The following is a 23,149-nucleotide window of genomic DNA, read 5'->3' as shown; positions in this document are numbered from 1 at the left end:
TTAAATAATTACAAAAAATAAAAATGGACTTTTGAGAGATAAAGTTTTTTAAAGTGGATCTAGATGTCCAATTGTTTTGAAAGTGGTATTAACATGTCATTTTCCAATGATTTTTAAAGATGAACATTATTTACACCCATTTTTTACTAAGTACACTCCATTAACTCTTTAAAGACACACTAGAATGGGGTATACTTAGTAAAAAATGGGGTGCAAATAATGTTCATCTTTTTAAATTTCAAAATCTTTGTATTAGTAATTTAGTTAGGGTAGAGCTGCAATAGCCGTAGATGAGTCCCGTCAAGAAAGGTTTTGAAAGAAGAAGCTTGGTTTGACGAACGAGCTACGTCAGAGGTGATTAGCAGCTCTCTGTGCACCGCATTGAAGACTAACAGCCAAGGTTTGAAGTGAGTTTTCGACTTAGCTGGTTTGTGATGTCTTGAAATGGGTAAATACTCTTTGTCTACTTTTACGGTTTATGTGACTACTTTTTTTATTGTTGAGTTGTTATGGGTTACATATCTGTAGAATGGGGTTATATAATGAGTTCAGACACAATTAGTTCATGATTAAACAAGGGGATCAATGGTATACTAGATAGTTCATTATTGTTAGTGGATAAATGAAGGCCACATGTATTATTTGGCATATATATGATATTCCATTGTTGAAAAAAGTGGATTGTCTACAAATAGTCAATTTCATTGAAAATATAAACGGATTATATAATTAATGTATATTTTCATTTGATTTGTCAGTAATGAAATGGTGGATGATGAATGTTATGTGTTGGGTGATAGTGAAGTTATTAATGTCATTAGCTATCAGAGCCCTAAGATGGTTGCCAATGATTTGGATAGTATAGGAGTTGATTTTAAAGATATTGTTCCTGCGTCTGGAATGATGTTTGAAAGTGAGACAGAAATGTTTGATTTATACAAGAAATATGACGAACTTAATGGATTTCCTGTGAAACGAAGAACATCAAATAAGAACAAAGATGGAATGTGTAAATATGTTACATTTACTTGTGGGAGATCAGGTGAGTGCATGTTCAAATTTGTATATGTTCCACTGATTTATATAAATGGAATGTCATATTTCATTGTTTTAATGTGGTTCTATTTGTTGCATGTATATGATATTTACATGTTAAATATCATGTAAGGTAATTAGCCGATCCAAGAATGTTATATGTCATTGTCTGACTTAGAAGAATGGACGCAAAGCAAGGTTAAGAGCTTGGGTATCAGCAGAAGGGAAATGGGAGATAACTTTGTTTGAGGACCAACATAATCATACATTGAGTCCCAGTAAATCAATGTTTTTTGTATGTAATAGGGAGATTAATCCACATGCGCAAAGACAGTTAGTTATAAATGATATTGTTGGGATTAGGCCTAACAACAGCAACAATGCACGGGTTATTACAGCAGGAGGTCATGACAATTTACCCGTTTTGCAAAGGGATACTCATAATCTTATTGCGAAAATGAGGCGTATGCGAATGGGCAAAGCCGATGCTAATGCAATACAGAGTTATTTTGCTAAGATGCAATGTAAGAATGAGGATTTTTTTCAATGAATGGGATGAGGAAGGAAGGTTAAAAGGTGTTTTTTGGGTTGATCCATGTAGCTAAGCTGCTTGTCGTGAATTCGGTAATGTTGTTACATTTGATATTACCTATTTGACGAATCGTTATGACATGCCATTTGCTCCATTTGTAGGCGTTAATCATCATAGTCATGACGACACAAACACATTTATATGGTTATTTAGTTTCTAATGAAGACACATTGGCTTACATGCATGTATGGCGTAACTCCTCAAGGGATCATGACGGACCAAGATAGGGCCATGAAAAGTACAATTGAAATTTTTTTTCCTAATATCAGGCATAGGTGGTGTTTGTGGCATATCTTAAAGAAGGTGCCTAAGAAGCTTAGGTCGTTTAAGGAATACATTTGTATAACTTATGCTATGGGTAATGCCATCTTTGATTCTCAGAGTGTTGATCAGTTTGAATATGGTTGAAAAGTTTCGGTTGGAAGACAATGCATGGTTGTCCTCTTTGTATGAGGACAGGGAAATATGGGTCCCAATATATGTGACAAAGTTTCTTTTGGACAGGTAATATTGGACACTAATGTTTTACCTTATTGTTATACAACTTCCATTGGTTTTTTTTATAAATGGAATAACTATATCCATTATTTTTTAAAATGGGTTATCTTTTCCCACAAATTTTATACAACTGGGTAGTTAAATTCATTGGTATTAACTTGTTTGACGTTATGGAATCAGACGACGTGCTCTATAGTCAACAACAATGATTTTGAATCCGTTAAGGGCTTAATGTGTTGATGAATGCTTGACTGCTTCTGCTACTTAGGACTTGTTAGTGAACAGAAGCAAAACTATGAAAGTAGAGGGGCTATGGGCTTGTAAAGTGGACGGGCTCACGATAGAGTTGGGCTAGGACTTACTGAGTATCTTAATGGACTTGACCTCTTCTTTCTCAGCTAGGGCCTATACATTAAACTATATTAGAGTTAGTGGAAAAATTGTTAGGTCACTTGGGGGCTGCCCCCAATAGCCGAGGAGTGCATCCACCTCCATATATATTAATTAGGAGAAATTTCAGGTCGATACTTTAAGGAGACTTTTGCACATCTAGGTCCACTCAAAAAATATATGGACACATAAGTACCCATGAAAATGCCAATTACATCACTACCATTGCTATATACCAGTTCATGTTACTGTTTCAAAGAGTAACATGAAAGAAAAGTCTCAAATCCAGACGATTCCGATAATGGTTGACTACACCACCACCGCTGTTAGACTCTCCTCATCGAGATGCATAATGCCTAGCCAGATTTCGCCCAAAATGGCCACCGAAAAGGGAGACCTGAAGTTGACCCATTTTGTTCACATAATGTTACTGTTTCAAACTGTAACATAGACATTAAAAAGTCCATCTACGTCAAATAATGATAATATTTTGATTGTATAGTTTTACAGTTTTGAAATATAAATGATTAAGAAAATAAGTCAAATTATTTGATTGTATAATGTTACATTTTCAAAACTGTAACATTATAACTGTAAGATCTCATATTTGTACGATTTTAGATCTAAACTCAGTGCATCTCATATTATGATCTTAGATCTTATTTACATCTCAAATTTAAGAAGAAGAAGAAGAAAAATAAGAAGATGAAGATGAAGAATAAGAAAACGAAGAAAATGATGGTGGAGGTATGATGGTGGTGGAGGCGAATGGTGGCAATGGTAGAGGAGGAGGTGGCAGTGGTGAAAATGGAGGGGAGATTTCTTAGATTTAAGTATTCTTATGTCTATGCCTATTGAAGAAAAAGAGCAAATATCAGAATATGAAATTATTACTTTTTTAAAAGATGTACCTATGTGGAAAAGAGATTTTCAAGTAGACTTATGTGTTCATAAATTGTCAAAGTGGTACTCATATGGCATTAGCTATATTAATTAAGGAGGAGTTTTGTAATTGGTGGAGACCATGAGTGGATTGTTTGCAATTAAATAAAACTGTAAAGTTCTTATAAATATTTTTTTTAGATAGAAGCTCTGATTTTATTAGAGATAAGAACAACAGACAAGGGATCAGGTCATGTGGGTACCTATCAGGTATGAGTATTTTTGACATCTCTACACAAAACTACCCAAACAAGAACAACGCGACAACCAAGCCACCCTAGCAACACAAGAGAAACAACAATAGAAGGAAAATAACAACAAGAACCAGCAGCTACCAAAAGTAGCCCAAGACACAGCTGCCAAACAACATACCAAAAATCCTAGGATAAAAGCCCACAGAAACATCCATCTATCCTTCAACACTAATCCAAGCCATGAAGAGTTCTTTTCTGCTGGCACCTTGCTTGGCTAGAGCATCAGTCACATGATTGGACTCCCTCCACACATGGTTAACGGTGATGTTTGATAAAATAGTACATGAGTTTCTGATTGCATTAAGATCCTGAGTCAAAGACCAAGGAGTATCAGAGCCTTTCTGAAGCCAGTTAACAACTGTGAATGAGTCTGATTCCACAATGATGTTATGATTATCTAAGGCACCACCCTTCACTGAATTCTCCAAGGCAGTCTTGATGGCTTTTAGTTCGACTGTAGAGGAGTTAAGAATGTCTGAAGGACCTGAAAAAATACAAAAAAAATCACCATTGTTGTCTCTCAAACCCCACCCACCCCAAAAGTAGTTCCTTGGAAGGAATCGTCAGTGTTTCCAGTGGCTAACCTACCTTATATAGACTGGGGGCACAGGCCCCCAGTAAATTTCCAAATTTTCCACTATGTATGCATGTGTTTTTGATAATTTGATACATAAGCCCCCAGTCTACTAAATAATTTTGACCCAACCCTCCTAAGTTCTAGGCCCTAACTCCATTTTATTGTGTGCTATTTACCTTGTAAAGCCCAATGGCCCAAGCCCCTCAATCTCTAACCCAACTTTATTGTGTGTCATTTACCTTGTCAAGCCCACTAAGTAATTTTGACCCAACTCTCCTAAGTCCTATCAATTTTTGAATGATTATATCGTATGTTATATGGAAAATTGAGTTGATTAAAACTATTATTAATGTTGTAATATCACATTCTCAAAATATGAAAATTCACAGAAAATAATTGTGATAAATTATAATATTTTTTATTGTTTTGAAATATTATTAACATGTTTTTTGTCTATATTTGAAAATCCATTATATAAAGAACCCAAAAAAAATTCCGTAGGCGTTACTCCCGAATCCCCGAATTATTTTTGTGCTCCCAAAGATCACAATTCCTGAGTCCACCACTAAGTGTTTCATTTAAGATGAGTGCATTATCTCCTACCCACAATAAGGGAGAGGGATATTCAAAGTTTTCAGCTAGATGCCAAAACCAATGTAAAATCACAAAAGATATCTTTACACATTTTTTTAATTTTCCTTTTAGAAATGAACGAGATCAACAAGAAGTGAGAAGATGTGAGTTCTCCACAAATTTCTTTGCACACAAGGACATCTTTTTTTCCCATGATAGTTATCTAGACCCACACCACATCATTTCTCACTTTTGTCCCTATTTATTAAAACCGTTTTTATAATATATAATTAATTATAAATATCGTCCTACAAAAGAAGTCCAAGCCTAAGGAGGAATTTGTTACAACCAATAATTAATTGATTATTATTAAAACAACCATTATTTAATTGATTAATTAGCAATCGAATTTCTATAAGAAATTTAGTTTATTTAACACAAGTTCTTAATTAGAATTCTAGTGAAGTGGGGCTGCAGATAATCTAGCTAGTACTTCTCTATCTAATATATATGTAGGAATGATATAAACAAAGAAACTTGAGTCTCTCTCTGCCATTCAAAGAAAACAACTATGGTCACCAGAGGACTCCATGAATCAGAAAAACAAGTGCACACAATTCCTCCTTATTTGCTTTTCATTTCTCTTTCTTTTCACACACAAAAACATATATTTATATGTAATTGATTTTGATTTCATAGGTGGTATCTGTACCTTCATGGATCAATGTCATGAGCAGAAGTAAATTCTTCATCGGCTGCGACGTCCATGGAAGTTCAAAGAAGACGGAATTGGACAGATTTTGCATCGACTGTTTATCGTCTTTGTGCCCTAGTTGTCTTCCTAATCACACATCGCATAAGCACGTTAAGGTCTCTAGTAGGTGAATTATATTCTGTCATTGTTTCTTTCTTTTTGATGAATTGAATTAGTTTTATAATCTTCATGTATGTATGGATTGGATTCTAATATAGATTCGTAGATACGTCTACAGTGATGTAATCAAGCGACAAGATCTGCGTAAGCTCTTTGATTGTTCAGGCATACAGGTATGTATATATATATATATATATATATATATGGACTCCATTGTTACTTTACTTATGTCTTTCTACAAACAAATAATGAAAATTTATGATTTTTCTTGAAACAAACCAAGGATATTTGATTTCTCTACTGTGAACTTTTTCATCGTATTTTTTACTTTTTACAAAAAAGAGCTGGGGAGGGGGGAATGGAGCGACGCAGAGATTAGATTCAGTACTAAGCCAACATGCATTCACAAAACTGGGAACCAAGCAACCAACATAATTAAGATGCCTAGCTATCCACTCCAAATCCGCAACCGCATTGATCAGGTTAGACAGGAATCTAAAAGCCAAGCCACCATCATATTTTTCCTATCTACGCCCTTCTTTGCCATGATATCCGCTATATACCGCATTGGCTTCTCTCCAAATATATATGATTGAATGTAACCGGAGATTATTGATGACATTAAAATACTGATCCAAGAACCGTTAAGGAGCCAACTCTTATTATAGTAATTTTATTTCAAAAGTTCATAGCATGCATAAACAATGATGTTTGTGTACTGTGTTGTGTGCGTGTATATATATTTTTTGATAAGCGTTTGTGTGTATATATGTGTTTGTGTGATATATGTTATAGGATAACAAGTCTATTGTTGTGACAGACTTATCGTACTAACAAGGCAAAAGTGCTGTTCTTGAGACGAAGATCATCAACTTTGCGGCAGCAACGACAAGAAAACAATTCGAGGGATTTTTACAGTTGCATTGTTTGTGGCCGAAGCTTGCAAGACAACACTCTCTATTGCAGCATTGAATGCAAGGTATGTATATATATATATGTTTCGCTAATTAAATATTGATCAACTCTGGTCCTGGCTATTAAATGTTTTAATTAACAGGGCATACAGGCATTGCATGTTTCCTACCTACCAACATTTCCTTAATCCTTCACAGGTTTTAGCCGTTGATGGAGAAAATCACAAAGACGCAGACGAAAAGCGGATTGATGAGAACATTGTGAAGTTAAAACCAAGACAATCATCAAGAAAAGGAGTCCCATTTAGGGCCCCAATGTTTTGATTTCATGTATGATAATAACAATAATAGCTAGAGATTATAATAAAAGCTTAATTTTGTAACCATTTTCGTCTTTTTCAATCATAAGTCGTGGTAGGTTTCCAATAAAGAAATGGGTATTTATTTCTTAATTTTGTTTTTTTATTTTAGGACCATTTCCTAGCTTAACTGATTCTTTAAATACATATTCTTTAGTAATTGATTTGCATCGATAATTGTGTGTTGCTTGGTTTAGAAAAATCTCACATCAATAAAATGAGAAAAAGTTCCACATTACTAAAATAAAGATCTAATAGATATGTCACGTAGCTACAATAACAGATCTAATGATCATGTTTAGCATAGTTTTAAACCCGACCCACACATCGAATCGTCAATGCTGAAGGTTCAAGGGTTTCAAGGTTCAACCGCTACACCCGATCGAGTGACTTCTTGAACTATCCTAATCTTGTAGGTCTTGGCTTGCATCAAACTTATCATATCATGGTGTGTTGTATTTTTATCAAATGTTTAGTGATGTAATTAAATGAGCTAACTTAAATGAGGTTTTTAAAATAGATTTGAAAAATGGTTACTCTTTTGGTTATTTGGGTTGGAGTTGGTGACTTTCTGAGAAATCAAATGAGGTATCAAAGTATTAATATAGCAATAATCAAATTAGTGTTTTGATTACTAGTATTTGAAAATGTTCTAATCAGTTACAATAAACTAGTAGTAGTAGAAGAAGAACAAGAAGTAACAAAAGAAAAAAGAAACATAAGAAGAAGAGAGACAAATAGCTTTGAGATGGGTACAAAATATAATTCGGGAATGATCAAATTGGAATGATGAAAGAGATTTCGAGCCCAAAATATCAGTTTTTAGGTTTTTTTTTTATTTTTTTATTAAAATTAGAGTTTGGAGACATAATTTTAAAAACCGATCCACGTATCAAACCGTCAAAACTAAATGTTCAATATTTTTAAGTTTCAACCGTTACAATGAAGGTTGAACAACAAATTTTTAATAAATAATAAAATAATAAAAATTTAATATAATATTTAGCAATTAGTAATTTAGTATATAACTATATACTATATAGCATATACTATGTAGTTATATACTACTATCACTACCAATACACAATTACACATACCCCAAAAATAAAAAATAAAAATGAAATACCCATATGAAGTCATGAACAAGTTAATGGTCAAATAGATTGAATTATGTCCAAACAAAAACAAAAGAAGATTTGAATGCAAGATTAAAAGAACAAATAAACAACCTGTAGAATGAGAAAGTTGGCCAAGCCTTTCATTAAACAATTCATGATTCAAATAAACAAATCATGAACCAAACACAAAGTTGTAAAATAAACAAAATCCAAACACAAAGTTTCAAGTTTCAAGTTTCAAGTTCCAAGTCCAAATCCAAACACAAACACAAAGTTCCAAATAAAAAGTTCATGAACCAAGCATCAGTTATTTTGTTCACTAACTTGAGTTGCTCCAACAACATCCTCAGTGAAAAATGAGGTACTCATTTCAGCATTAAATCGTCTTTGGTTTGGTGGCACATCATCATTATACTTTAATCTCAGCAGGAACCTTCATCCCTCTTTTTGCAGTGTTAGTTCTCTTGCACATCACATCTTCAACTTCTTCATTTTTAGCTCTAGGACCATCTTCATGTTGATCCTCGTAATGCTCTTGGGCTTGGCTTTTTTATTCTCGTAAGATGTAACATTTGACAACATTTCATTCTGAACCTCAGCTTGAACCTTCTTGCATCTCTCAACTCCTTGACCACTAACTCCAGTTAAATAGGTTTAAAACAATTTATTCCACCACATTTAATCTCTTTGAGACAGTACATACATATTATTTTACTCTTTGTTCTTCCAGTTGAATCGGTTTATACACATGATTATAATACCTCCATGCTGGATCAGTGTTCCCCTTTACATTTTTGTTATTGTCACTATCACTTTGGGATGAACCTTCAAGATTAGAATTTGATGCCATCTTAATTCAGACTTTGCTGCACATTATTTGCATACAAGAATACAACATTACCAGAGCAGATAACAAAAGAATTGAACAAGACAAGAGCATAAAAAATATAAATCACCAAGACAAACCATTAACAAGGATGTATAAGACAGGGCATAGTTCATTACATTTGTGAAAGCACATTATTCGCATATTACTTAATCTATTCGATTAAGACAGGTTGAATCAATCTTAAATTTCCACAATGGCTATATTTTCCTAGACACATCAAGCTTACCTAGGATCTTAATATATAGCACAATCCATGAAAGCTCCTTCCTATTCCAAGTGCTGCTATATTGGCAGCTGCACTAAAAATAAAAGGAAATCTAGATTCGTCTTAGCACCTTAATAAAAAGATTGACAACATCTCAACAGGGTGCAGGTCCATCTTCATTGCGCAAGCATGGAATTGCCTCCCCAAATAAAGATCTCCCAGCACGGTCGAAGAGTGAATGACGGGCGGGTAGAGTGGCTAATTACGGTAGTTGACGACACCACATTCAGTTCAGGCATATTGTCGAACACTTGACGAGCATGTGACTTTGCAGTTGCTTCTTCGTAGTGGGGTCCATGTGTAGCTTTTCGGTGTTTCTACTAGATTGCTGCATGCTAAAGTGCATGCTTCTCGGTGTATGAGCAGAGAATGTAAAAAGTGCACACAAATGGTGAAACTAACATGTTCCTCGTCATCAAACTCTTCTCCGTAGAGGAAGTGGTCGCCGTCGGTTTCTCTTTCTCCGTAATCCATCTATTCTCCGTCGTTAGCGCCTCCGTCGAAGATGAACAGAGGATTTGGGTGGGTTTCATTCTAGCTGATGAAGAAGAACATAGAAGGAGAATGGTGAAGAATTTGGGGCTCATATATATGGTAGGGACAATGAATGTTTAACGATTGACTATTTGACGAGATTTTGAGGTGTACTTAATAACTGGTGGGGTATATGTAATGCTCCAAATTCTTCACGGTAGTTGCACGGCACGATAACTATTCGTACTTTCTTGATTACTCGGGTTCACACAATCAAAATACCGCAAGCCTTAATTATCGGATCTCATCATCTTAACATCAATATTCCAAATTATTTAATATTTCATACAAACGTCACAAAGCAAATACATACTTATGGATCTAATATATATAAGTTCTTACATCTCTTTATGAGAATCTAGACTTATTACAAAACCTTGGCCCTTAAAATGCTCTCATCATCTTAACATCAATATTCCAAATTACTTAATATTTCATACAAACGTCACAAAGCAAATACATACTTATGGATCTAATATATATAAGTTGTTACATCTGTTTATGAGAATCTAAACTTATTACAAAACCTTGGCCCTTAAAATGCCTAGAACTCTTCACTTAGCACTCCCATTAATCTACATGTATGGAAAACATGTAAGAGTGTTAGTCAAGCTAATCATAGAACAAACTTTTAGCTATTAAAGTTCAGCATTCAAGAAATACTAGTAATTTAAATGATATCATTCATATTATATTTTTAAAGAAATAGGTGATTAAATAAGAGATTTAATGAAAGAAATGGACAGCGGAATAATAATTGTGAAAAATGTTCTTTCTATAAAAAATGTAACGTCAAATCACAAATCATATGAAAATATTCCCAAGTACGGTCACTCCCGAATTCATCAATCCGGTTAGTAAGTGGGAATTCCACTTGTATGCTTTCCCGTCTGAAAGATCGTGACAAAATTATTTCAAGGGTGTGGCAATATAATCGCTTCCACCACACCATTAATTCTAGTCACACTATGGGACTAGTTGCATAACCCACAACCGGGCCAGGGTTGGGGTGGTCATGTGCACAGGCAATGCAATAAATATCCGTCAATTTCCAAGTAACAAAGAATGTAGCACAGGGAGTTTGAAATCACATCTTCACAAGTATTAATTGTATTTAGTAGAAAATTTAATGATGTTCAACATCTCGGCATTGCTTAGCAAGACAACTCCATCTCCTTTAAACAATTTCAAAACATTTAAATGGTATTCTCAAATCATATAATCATCACTTGAATTCTCAAATCACGAAGTCATTATTCCAATATAATATGTTTCAAACTTTGTGTTGCCGAGCATATGCAATGGTATCTTTAAAAGCAATATTCATATCGAAAATGATATGTGTCCCTAATTTTTCCATCCCTAAACTTCCCTAATCTATGTGGCATGCCAACCTAACATGCCACCTAGATTGAATTACAAAAATAAAAAAAGTTGTATATTTTCTCTCGTTTCTCTCTCATGGGAGTTTCTTTTCTTATTAATCTCTCTTTCTTCTCTCACATGTCTCTCTCCTCTCTCTCGTTCTTATCTTTCTCTCTCTTTCTTCTCACAACAAGGGTGACGTTTCATGGATGCTTCCAATTCCAAAATGGCAGATCATCTGCCACTGACGCTTCTACAAGCTCAATCGCCCAACTCACCAACCATGGCTTCCTCTCTCAGTCGTGCCGTCGCCACTCGCTTCCCGTCACTTCCAGAGCATGATTTTCTCTCTCTTCCTCCTCTGTCGCTTCTCACTCTTCACTCTCTCTTTCCTCACCATCATGTCCTTTCTCCTTTGCCAAATGCTTTCGTTTCTCTCCTTTCATCTCCCATTTACGTCTCAATAGTCAGCTGTTCTTTGGTTTATTAATTATCAATATGTGTAGTTTGGTTTTTGTGTTTATTGTTCTTGAACAATAGTGTATAGACGTGTATGTAAAATAAGAATTGCTATTGATTGGGTTGGTCTCTGAGTTATAGAGATTGAACAGGTTGTCGAACGTAATTCTACATGAATCAGTCACAATTACATCCGTACATGAAAGACCACTTCTATCATCACATCAAATAGATACATTTTCTTATTACGCAATGTAACTAATTTATTGATAGTGTAATAAGTCATTGCAAGGTTTGTTTGCGTTGTTCAAAATGGAGAAATTGTTGTGATCTATTTTGGAAAATGATGATTGGTCACGCTATTAATAACTAGACAATGTAATAAGATAATATCCTATTGGGATGTTTTGGCTCCAATAGATACGGTTCTTTATTGCGCTGTCCTAATGGACAGTGTAACTAATTATTTTGACAGTGTAATAAGTACCTGTAAGGTTTGTTTGCGTTGTCCAAAATAAAGAAAGTGCCTTAGTGCGAGATCTCTTTTGGAAAATCATGATTATTCACGTTATTTGCAACTAGACAATGTAATAAGGCAATATCCTATTTAGATGCTTTGACTCAAATGGATACAGTTTCTTATCACGTTGTTCTATTGGACAGTGTAATTAATTATATTGACAGTGTAATTAATTAAATTCAATGAGTAATAAGAAGTCAAAGTATAAAATCTCATGAAAATTCCATCTACAATAATTTCAATTCATTTTCTATGACAACTAAAACACAACAAATTGACTCAGTGCCTTTTTTACACTGTCCAATCTGGACAGTGTAATAAGATACTATGCCCCTTCAAAATAATGTAATAAGGCATTGTACACTTCAATCATTAAAATAAGCCCAGATCGACAATATGAATGGGTGAAACAAAAGGAAACAGTAAGGGATCTTGTAGGTCATCGTCGTTGAAGATGAATATATTGAACAAGAAACATCAAGTGTCTTTTCTTCTTCTTGTAGGTCTCAAGATCTCCCTAGACAGCATCATTGGAGGCTCAAATTTGCTGGTAGACGCCATTAACGGCAAGGGATGGAGAAAAATAGATGGAAACCCGAATCGAAAGGAAGAGCTTGAGAAGGAGGTTGTCGATGGAAACCCGAGTCACAATGTTGATGCCATGGATCTTGAGGAGGAGGGGGAGAGGTGGAGAGAGAAGAGAGAATGAGGGGATGGGTGGAGGATGGGGAGAGAGGCAAGAGAGAGACACAAAGAGAGAGAAATTATTTTAAAATTTTTCTTTTGCTTTTATTATATTTTTCTTTTACAGGTAAGCTATTCAAAATTTTTTTAAATTGCTTTGTCATCATGTCTAGGTGGCATGCCACCTAGTTATGTAAGTTTAGGGATATATATTTTAGGGATGTGTAGTACTACCGTATTCCTATTTCATAGCCACTCGCATAAATCACAATTTGGCATAATACTTGAACATTTAAAACACATGCATTTCTCAATAAAACATGTCAAACAACTTGCATATAAAACAAATGCTTTTCTCACATAAAACACCTCAAATAACTTTCTAGTCACATTAAAATACTTTGAATGTAGTAATGGTGACAACTCTCACCTTTGCTGACAATTCAAGTTTGAGTGGGGCCTTTCCCTTTTCTTTTATCGTAAACAAGGCTTGGCCCAACGTCCTCCGTTCTTAGTCAAATTATTTACTTTTACTTCAACAAGTACACAAGCTTAATGGACATATTAAGTATATTTTTATTGTATGACCTGAGTTTATTAATCTTTAAAATTTCATCCCGAGTGACCGTATTTTCCCAGTTTTGAAAACACAAATTTCGCCTGACTTGACTATATCACGCACTTAAACACAATCTGGTTATACTCGGTTTACCACACATTTATATATCAAATAGATAGAGCAGTGTTAGTCAACATTTTTATATACCAAAAGTATATCATTCGGCATATATATATAGCTTACAGGTTACATACTTGTACGAAAATTTTAAGGGTATAGGTCCTGTACATCTGGATGAAAATTCACCTATTATCTTGTATTTAATTGAAAACTCTTCAAAAATCATTTCATGCATGGATACTCCATTTTTCCTTCTCAGTAATCTATCAAATGCAAGATTCACTTCACTTTTTATAATAATGTACACTTTACAAATGTCTCGTGATTTGTATGTCATCTAATCCTTATTTTCACACTTTAGTATCCACCACATGTGTGATTCATTACAGCTTTCAAGATTATCATGGATGCATGGATCTATGTTTATTCTTCCATGCATGTACTTAGATCATGCTTAAGACACCCATCTAACCTGTTTGCTCCAAACCTCACCCAAGGTCACATGCATTACCTCATTTCCTCATAACATTACACTGCTATTCTAAACCATCAACTAATAGGAATTGATTCACCTTTACTTACACTCTTTCAAACGTTGGAGAGCCCTTCTTTCCTTCTTGGTACTTTTCTTGATTGTCCACTCTGTACTTCCCTTACTTTTTCACAGAACCTTAGCAAAAAATAGATTCACCTCATTAGATGCTTATTCAAGTGTCAATAATTATCTCACAACAAGGTTGGATTTTCTCTTACCTGGACACTCGGTGTTCTTGCTGTTTGTATTTCCTTCTTCTTCTTTTTTTTTACACCATCTTCCTCTCCCCTTTCCTCTCACGCTCAGCTTCTTTCTGTATGAGACTTCTTTGCTCAAATGTCTTCTTATGGCCTCCCAATTTTCCATAAATCCACCTCTGTTATTTCCTCTCTTGTTAGGTGTCCTTCATGCACAACGATTGATTGATTTTCTTTCAACTTCTCCATATTAACACATCAAACCAGGGCATCATTAATTCCAAATCATCTCTATTAACTCAAGTCATTTCATCTCTTTGCTATCACACAACTGTCATAGCATTATTAACTCTAGTTCTCCTCTCTCTTCTTCTCTTTTTTTTTTATCATCCCCATGCCATCTCACGGTTCCAATTTCTTCATTCATTTTCTTTTATTTAAAAGTCATTAATCCCATTGGTCTCTTATGCATTTACTTGTCTGACATTATCCCTCTCCTGCACACAATTACCTATTCCCGTACCAACTCTTCCTCTTATTGGTCCTCCTATCATCATTGGATTTTATCCTTTATTCTCTCTTCTGTAGAAAACAATAGTTCTCCATGTTCTTTCTCCACCAATTAATTCTTTCACTACTTGTTTTCCATTGTATCTCAATCGAAACTTTTGATTTGTCACTTTGCTAGGTTCACACCTATCACACAGAGTCTTTATATGCTCTGTACATTTTAATATTTCATAGATCACTATCATACTGCTATGATAGGTATGAATGTACATATAGTTTGTTTGTTTCCCCATATCAAAATTCAAGTTGTAATATTTAGTTTATTAAATTTCATTAAGTGTTAACTACGAAAATTTTCTATTTATTTTATAATCTTATTATTATTTTTAACCATGTCTCAAAGAAAACTTCTGCATAAAATCCTAGTAATTCTATACGTGTAAAAAAAAATTTTTATGACGTACTTGGTAAATTTTCTAGGTGTTACAGTATATAGCACTCATTAAAAAAAAAAACTTTTTTAGACAAGTGAGGGAATAAAACCCCTGCAATAATTTTTGCTTAAATTTATTCACTCATCCTATATAAAATATTTAAAAGCTGAAACATTTTGACAAGCGCATGACCAAATTTAGAGCATCTCCAATTGTAACGGAGAATGTAATACTTAATATGTCTTGATAATAATGTCAAAAACAAATATTAAGTGTGTATGCTATAATTGTAACACTTTTTTAAGTATTTCATAACATCAATTATAAATTATTTTCCCTCCCTTTTGTCTCTCTTTCTCTCTCTTGAGTACAAATGACGAGATTTTATTGATTTATATGGTTATTGAACTATTCATAATTTCAAAAACACTTCAAAATTCAAGTATCTATAAAATTATTATGTGTTTATTTTCATCCATTATACAGTTATAATAATCCAAAACCTCCATAAAGTGTATTTTCAAGGACTTGGTCCATTCGAGTTGGTCTGAGGGGGTGTATTTACTGTTGTATATATAGTTCAGGGGTCAGGAGCTAGGGGTAATCCATCGTGCCGACGATGGAACTGGAAAGGCATTTCTGACTCTACTTTTTTGGAGTATCTGGCTATCAATCTCCACCATCACCAGTCTTTCATCTGCAATTGAAAGCAGAAACGATCTCTTGGAAACCCTAGTCTCTTTCTTCTTCGTCTTGCTAAATTTCAATATCCAGTAATGGGCTCTGAAGGATCCAGTGTTGTTGGTTAGTAAACTTTTTTGGACACCCTTGTTTTCTTCTATCTTCAATTCAGTTACTTTTTATGATTTCCTTGTTTCAGTTGGTCCCAATTTGTCGCAATTGAACTCATAGTCTGTATGTACTTTTTGGATACGTGATTAGGTGTTCTCGGATCGTATATTCTTCAATAGGGTTTGTGTGGATTTTGGTTTTGAATGCTTGAAATGGTTAGACGTTTGAGTTGAATTCGTGGGGTTTTTGCCTTTTGACGGGTAGAATGGTATTCGAGAGCTTTTTAGTTAATGACTTAATGTAGGTCTTCAACGAATACTCAGCCACATTACGTGCTTTGATAATTTGTTTCTTGAATAATATTAGTTAAACCAGAAAGCATATGGTAATGGCAGACAGAAAAGGCCTTTGTAATTGTTCTGGATGTTTTGGAGTGGGTCTCTGAAGGTGTGTCATTAGAATCTGTAGTTTAGTGATAAACTTCCTTGAAGAAATTTGCTCTTTCATTGGCATCCACCCACAATCTACCCCTCCCCTGCGTTCTCATACTGTTCTTCACTATATGTGATAAACCTTTGTAGGCTAAGCATATTGTTGCAGCTTGAAGCATATTTAAACTTGTTTCATAGAGAATTTAAAGTGGTTAGGTTTGTTATGGTGTAGGAGGTTCATTTTGTGACGACTTACCTCTTATGAGGAAAAGAGTTCATTAGGTTCCTGATGTGGTTAAAATGGATCTGCTTGTATGTTGGTCTCTAAACAAAATGAGAATAATCCAGTCAGAATAGTTATAGCTGCTTATATTTCTATCTCTTTGCTTTGTATTTTGTCTCATCAGAGTCGCACCGGGACTTGAGCTACATGAGTGTCTGTACTCCACTGTCAAAATGAACGAAATTTGAACTTGGTACCTCCAAATTGGAAATTTCATATTCAAATTATTTGGGTGTACTTTTATTGATTGCTCAGGTTTCTCTCTATGGGATCTAAACAAACACAAGCATGCCTAACTCATTTAGTGCACAGCTATCATTTAATAAATGCTGTGTGCGAAGATCAAGTTCTGAACAAGCCACTACATAGTACTGTCTAACTAGGGAAACATGTGAAGAGAGGACTTGAACCGTTAATGTGTTCATATAATCAAGTGAGGATGCCTTATTTATATTCTGCGTGGTGCTTATTTTCTGTGTATACTTGGAAAGCAGAGAATAAAGATGAGAATACGAATTGTAGAATCACATGCGTTTTATTAGCAAAGGACCACCCATGTTAGGAACACCATAGCAACATATGTTTCATCAAAAATTTTCAGTAGATGTATTATAGTTCTGTACATTTTGGTTGGATGTTAACTTTAGTTGGGTATGTTCTATTGTTCAGGTTAGTTTTATCGGTCATTCTTCTTCTCAAACAATGTATGACATTTCCCTGGGGTAAATAGTATCTTTTGTAAGTAAATGTACGCAATTGAAACTGTCGTTCTTTATCAGCTTCTGAGATAAAATATTTTGAAACTTGTTTCTCTGGCCATAATATTGTTTTATTGGTCTCTGTCATTATTTTGTATCTTCGTGGTTCTTGAATACGGAGCGTGGTTATAATAATGTGGCTGAATTTTGCCATCACTTGCAGTTCCTAGGAATTTCAGATTACTGGATGAGCTTGAAAGAGGAGAAAAGGGAATTGGGGATGGAACAGTCAGCTATGGCATGGATGATGCTGACGATGTTTTAATGCAGTCATGGACAGGAACTATTATTGGTCCACCCAATGTATGTGATTTTCTTTGTTTGTTGTTTCTATTATCTTGCACCCTTCCTACCCTTGTGTGCTTGCATCTCTGCATCTTAAACTATATTACATGCTTAACTGACTGGATATGGAAGGTGAAAATAGATGTACTAACATTATATGCTTGAACTATGTTGGATTCAAATAATAGCCCTTGAGTTCTAGTTCACGAAAAGGTTTGCGGTGAATTGGGCACGAATTTTATGGGACAAAATTATCACCTTAATATAAATGTAATTCAAGCTGTGTCTCCGAACCAATGGCATGTATTAGATAACCTCATTCCCTTAGAAATCCTTTGGGCTTAGGCTCAAATATGGCCCATTTGTACACAAGAGCATGGGACAATGCCAAGCCGGTACCCATTAGTGTACTTTTGAACATTTAGGTTTAACAAAAAAACACATGGACATAAAAGTACTCATGTGATGATCATTTACCTTTATACCCCAACCTCTTTCTTCTCTTTATTTTCTTTCTGTTTCTTCTTCGTCTCTTTTTTTCTTTCTTCTACTTCTTCTTCTCCCATCTCTCTCTCTCTCTCTCTTGATCTATTTTTTTCGCAATTTAAAGCTTAAAAAACTTTAGATCTATTGTTTCTATTCTTCCTTACTTTTATTTAGGTGTAGATGTTGGGTACATGATTTTCGTTTAGGATTTCCTTGAGTTTATGAGTGCTAGATCTAAAATAATTAATCTATCAAGTTCTGCAAAATCATTCAGACATGTTCATATTACTGTTTCATAATAAACAAAACCCTTGTCATATTTCTTACTGGAGCAAATGACCGTAAAAAATACTCAATCTATAGTACATCGTTCTACATTACGACGCCAATACATTAACATGATAATGTAGGTCAATATTAGTCTAATACATTAACATGATGATGTTACTGTTATAAACAGTAACATGAAAGAAAAAGTCTCAAATCCAAACGATTTCTGTAACGGTTCTCTACACCACTGACGTTAGACTCCCCTCACTAAGATGCACGATGCCTAGCTATATTTTGTCCAAAATGGCCACTAGAAAGGGAGACCCGAAGCTGGTATGTTTTGCTCACGTAATGTTACTGTTTCAAACAGTTACATTGAAACAGTAACATACAATATCATATATGTAATAATATTTAAATAGTAACATACGATCTCATATTTGTATGATCTCAGATCTGAACTCATATTACGATCTCAAATCTCATATTACATCTCAGATCTAACAAGATAAAGACGAAAACTAATAAAAATAAGAAGAAGGTTAATGAAAAAAATGAAGAAGATGATTGTGGAGGTGCAATGATGGTGGAGATGCGATGGTGGTGGAGGAGCGACGGTGTTGGTGACGGTGGCGAAGATGGAGCGGACAGTGGCGGTGGTGGAGGTGGAGGCAAACGTGATAATGGTGGAGATGGAGAGTATGTGTCTGAAATCTAGGTAGTTTTTATATCCATTCCTATTGGAGAAGGGGGGCAAATGTGGGATTATGTAATTATCAAATTTTAAAATAGGTACTTATGTGGAAAAGAGGTACTTATATGGCAAAGTGTTTCTTTCTTTGACCTAAGTGTCCAACCTTCATATAGTAGGTACTAACCTGCCATTTTTTGCAAAAACATCTATATGAATCCCATACGAATTGGAGCTGAACCCGGATGAATTGGAGTAGTGCCCAAAAAAAATTTTTTTAAAAAAATAGGGTGTGGGCTGCAGGCTTGTCGCAGCCGGTGTGTATGTTGGTGCACCACACTCGGAACGCACTCAGGGCAGTGTGAAGACCCTTTTGGCGTGTCAGTGCTTCATAGGTTTTCCCCGATCCCGCCCATTGTAGTCTTGTGCCTAGGTGTTGTTTACAATGACTGAAATTATATGATATTGTTATCCTTTACTGAGTGATGCTAGGTTGGACACTAAGAAGCTAATAGTCACCCAACCCACCCTTACCTTCCCCCACCATATAAACCATGACATTTATCGCTACCATCGTCACATTTTTCCCGACGCTTTTTTACCCCCTCAATGCCTGCCATCGTTATTGCCCCTTCATCCTCTGATACGGGATACCTCTTTCGACAGACAACAGCTCATCCACAACCACACAACATTATCTTCTCTTTTTTTCCCCCCTGAGGAAACCACGCAACGTTATCAACATTCTTTTCAAGATTACCACAAATGTCAAAGAGTGGCAGCAAAATGGAAACGACAAACCCGAGAACGCCATCATTAACCAAATTCAGCCTAAACCCTCTAAAGCCTGAATACCAAAAAGGAAGTATCAGAATACCAATCCAGAGCCCATAACCCCAAAGACCTTATCCTGATATGTGCCTGAATGGAACTCACTAAGTAAGGCCAAAGATCCCTCTTTGATGTTACTCAGAAGTCAGAACACTTCGAAAGAGCCAGAACAATGATGCAGGATGCAGATGATATGGAAGGATTCTCTCGTAGAGATAAAGATAGAGATTTAGCGGAATAGCAAAGCACATGATTTGATCAGTATGACTGCGGACCCCCCCCCCCCCCCCAATGTTCTTTCAGCTCTCTGAGTCACAAGTATACTTGAAAATCGAGGGTCTTTTTTTGATATATGGGATCACCGGAAAATGATTTGAGCTTATAAAAAAAGGGTCAGGAGAAATTGAGATGGATTCTCCGGTTCGTCTCGCCAACACTCCTGTTGTATATGTGATTGCATGCAATTGAGCAAAAAAGGACAGGGAATTGCCGAACAGTCCTTATAAAAAAAAGTGCCACACAGAGAAAGCATGTTGAATCGGGTCACTGCTGAGTCCAAAATGATGAGATATTTCCTGGGAGTATCTTATAATGGGATGGAGGCTGAAGCTTGCGATCTTCTAAAGGAAATAGAAAAGTTATGGAAATGGGAACAAGGAAGGAGCTTCAAGGAAAAAATTGATAAATGATCTTCTGCTCTTTGGATCTGCAACTAGGAATCTTTATTACATCAGAGACAAATCTATTAATGGGAACTCTTTTGATTATAGAAGTGTCATGATGATTGCAATTACAGTTTTTTATAAATTCTGTTTCACGAAGACAGAATTTATAAACTGAACATCAACTAAATTAGACTTCGTTGGGTTCTCTAGAGATAAAAACTATTCAGTTGGATCCTATTATAATGAAAGTTCAGCATCATTGTCACATAGGCAGAGCAAACTTCCGTTGGGAAGCACTTTGAGTAAAATATTAACGACATATAACCGTCATAGGCAAAGTCTGACCAAGATGTAGTTTTTGTAAAAAATGATGTAGAATTTGCGAACCACATTCTATTGTATTGTAGCTGCACCTACAATATATGGAATTTCTATCTGCTAAATGATGGGAATTTTATCGGTAATAAGTGAAACTTGAGTATGGAGTTGTGTAGCTGGAGTTTGCTTTCAGGAGAATTAATAGGAAACTTTTTCTGTAGATCCCCATGATTAAATGCTGGTTAGTATGGTTGGAGAGGGATAACTCCTCTGAGAAGGAAACTGGGTTAGACAAAGGGAACGCTCGAAAAAAAAAAGGGAACGCTAGATTGGACAGCTTTGGGCATATTGTGCAAACTTGAGGTATGCATGTCTATGGTATGAGGAAATAAATCTATAGTTCAATTAGGCTTGGTCTTCTTCCGTCTTGAAGTTAAACTTGAAGTTTATAATCATTGAAGTTCTTGCTAGTTTCTCTCTTTCCGCAAGAGGTTCAATGTTAACTGATTTGGTATATGATGCAAGCACATCTGAGTGTGTGTGTGTGGAATTGTCGATGCCTCCTGGCATGTCTAAATATGGTATCGAAGCATATGCTTATAAGTTATAAGTGTTCGATTTGGTCTATGAAATCTTCCCTTCAAGTTCTGCAGTTTTTAAGGAAATTTCTTTGTATATACGGTCTATTGCTTTAAGACCAGAGGTTTAATTTTGCGGTAAACAGTATATCTTAACCTTTCAGTATATTATGAATAAAGAAAATGCATCGATTTGTTTACTCTGTTGCCAGACTGTTCACGAGGGGCGCATTTACCAGTTGAAATTGTTCTGCGACAAGGATTATCCTGATAATCCACCTAGTGTAAGGTTCCAAACTCGGATAAACATGACATGCGTCAACCAGGAAAGTGGATTGGTGAGTGAAATTCCTTTTGGTGCAGTTCATTCTTTTAAAATAGTTGAAAATGTGTTTATGGATGGCCAACTTGCTAGGTTGAACCAAGTCTTTTCCCCATGCTTGCTAATTGGCAAAGGGAGTATACGATGGAAGACATATTGACTCGGTTGAAGAAAGAAATGATGTCTTCGCAAAACCGTAAGCTAGCTCAGCCTCCTGAAGGTGTGTCAAATCTTACTAATGTTCTTATATTGTTTCTCTATTTATAATTGTCATTTCAAAGCCTCAATTTGGATCCGCTATATAAACATATTAAGTAATTGGTATTCAGTACATTATTTCTCATTTGCCAGGAATCTTATAGTTTCCACACCCTTTTGTTTCCCTTGCATCCATGTTTTTAAGACCACCTCCCTCTTCTCCTCTTTGCGAGGATACTTAAATTTTTCATAAGGGGAAGCACTATTGTCTCTCTTATTCATGGCCAAACCATTCTGGATGATTTTCTTACATCTTTTCTACATTTATGGTTTAGATGCAGTAATGCGCATGCACAAGGGTGCTTGTACTTACATTTTTGGCTGTGGAGTGTTGTTATCCTTGTATTGATTATAACTTCATGAAGCACTATTTCAGGTAATGAAGAGGCAAGAATTGATCAAAAGGGGCTAGTGCTCAAGTGTTGTATAATGTAAGTGTATCTGAGAGATGAATATGTGATGAGTTGAAAGAAGGAATGACTGTATATAATAATACAAGATTCCAGTCACTGGTTAGGCTTTATTATTTATTTATGATCCTAGTCCCGGCAAAAAGTGGCTAAATGAGCGGATAATTGAATGAATTGATAACTGTTCTCTATCTTTTGATATGATTTGTGTTCTTGATTCCCTATCTATTTCCAGCATTTTGAGTGTATTTTTATCATTGTCGAAGCTTTTACTCAAATATTTAGGTAACTCCAAAATTGAAATAAATAAATAAATCATTCTCCAAAACTTGGTGTCCCATTTGTCAACCGGATTGTCTTTTTTGAAACCATCTGCCTCGGTTGTTTTGAGGAACCGAGTACCCAGTTTCAATTTCCAACCATTCTTTCTCGTCTTCAGCTTCAGCTCTTAGGAAGGATCTCATTTCAGCCCTTCCCAAAGAGAGTATTTTTCCATCAAAGTAAGGTGGTCTTAGAATAGATGCACCCTCTTTCATCATCATGTTTTACAACAACTAAGTCACACAACAATTGT

General features: G+C 35.2%; 2 protein-coding genes across 2 annotated transcripts; both read left to right on the top strand.

Annotated features, from left to right (window-relative positions):
* Positions 1–5,432: 5,432 nt before the first annotated feature.
* LOC120012478 (uncharacterized protein At3g50808-like) lies at positions 5,433–6,973 on the top strand. The gene is made up of 5 exons (XM_038863901.1): positions 5,433–5,468; positions 5,561–5,731; positions 5,834–5,908; positions 6,556–6,718; positions 6,855–6,973. The coding sequence occupies exons 1-5, from the start codon at positions 5,433–5,435 to the stop codon at positions 6,971–6,973; spliced, it is 564 nt and encodes a 187-aa protein (XP_038719829.1).
* An 8,768-nt stretch (positions 6,974–15,741) lies between these two features.
* On the top strand, positions 15,742–22,803 carry LOC120011966 (ubiquitin-conjugating enzyme E2 variant 1B-like). Its single transcript, XM_038863169.1, has 5 exons — positions 15,742–16,001; positions 17,625–17,764; positions 21,798–21,923; positions 22,001–22,127; positions 22,542–22,803. The coding sequence occupies exons 1-5, from the start codon at positions 15,974–15,976 to the stop codon at positions 22,598–22,600; spliced, it is 480 nt and encodes a 159-aa protein (XP_038719097.1). The 5' UTR covers positions 15,742–15,973; the 3' UTR covers positions 22,601–22,803.
* The last annotated feature ends 346 nt before the right edge of the window (positions 22,804–23,149 follow it).

Source organism: Tripterygium wilfordii, chromosome 13 (genome assembly GCF_013401445.1).
Source record: "Tripterygium wilfordii isolate XIE 37 chromosome 13, ASM1340144v1, whole genome shotgun sequence".
NCBI lineage: Eukaryota > Viridiplantae > Streptophyta > Magnoliopsida > Celastrales > Celastraceae > Tripterygium > Tripterygium wilfordii.
The sequence above is the reverse complement of the archived record's forward strand: the minus strand, read 5'-3'. Positions and strand labels throughout refer to the sequence as shown.

What these genes read in the sequence shown, in the direction of transcription:
- LOC120012478 (XM_038863901.1), top strand. Translation starts at nt 5,433, where the DNA reads ATGGTCACCAGAGGACTCCATGAATCAGAAAAACAA. An exon ending in TCCATGAATCAGAAAAACAA is followed by an intron (nt 5,469 to 5,560) that starts GTGCACACAATT and finishes TTGATTTCATAG; the next exon opens with GTGGTATCTGTACCTTCATG. An exon ending in TTGATTGTTCAGGCATACAG is followed by an intron (nt 5,909 to 6,555) that starts GTATGTATATAT and finishes TTGTTGTGACAG; the next exon opens with ACTTATCGTACTAACAAGGC.
- LOC120011966 (XM_038863169.1), top strand. Translation starts at nt 15,974, where the DNA reads ATGGGCTCTGAAGGATCCAGTGTTGTTG. An exon ending in TGAAGGATCCAGTGTTGTTG is followed by an intron (nt 16,002 to 17,624) that starts GTTAGTAAACTT and finishes CATCACTTGCAG; the next exon opens with TTCCTAGGAATTTCAGATTA. An exon ending in CTATTATTGGTCCACCCAAT is followed by an intron (nt 17,765 to 21,797) that starts GTATGTGATTTT and finishes CTCTGTTGCCAG; the next exon opens with ACTGTTCACGAGGGGCGCAT.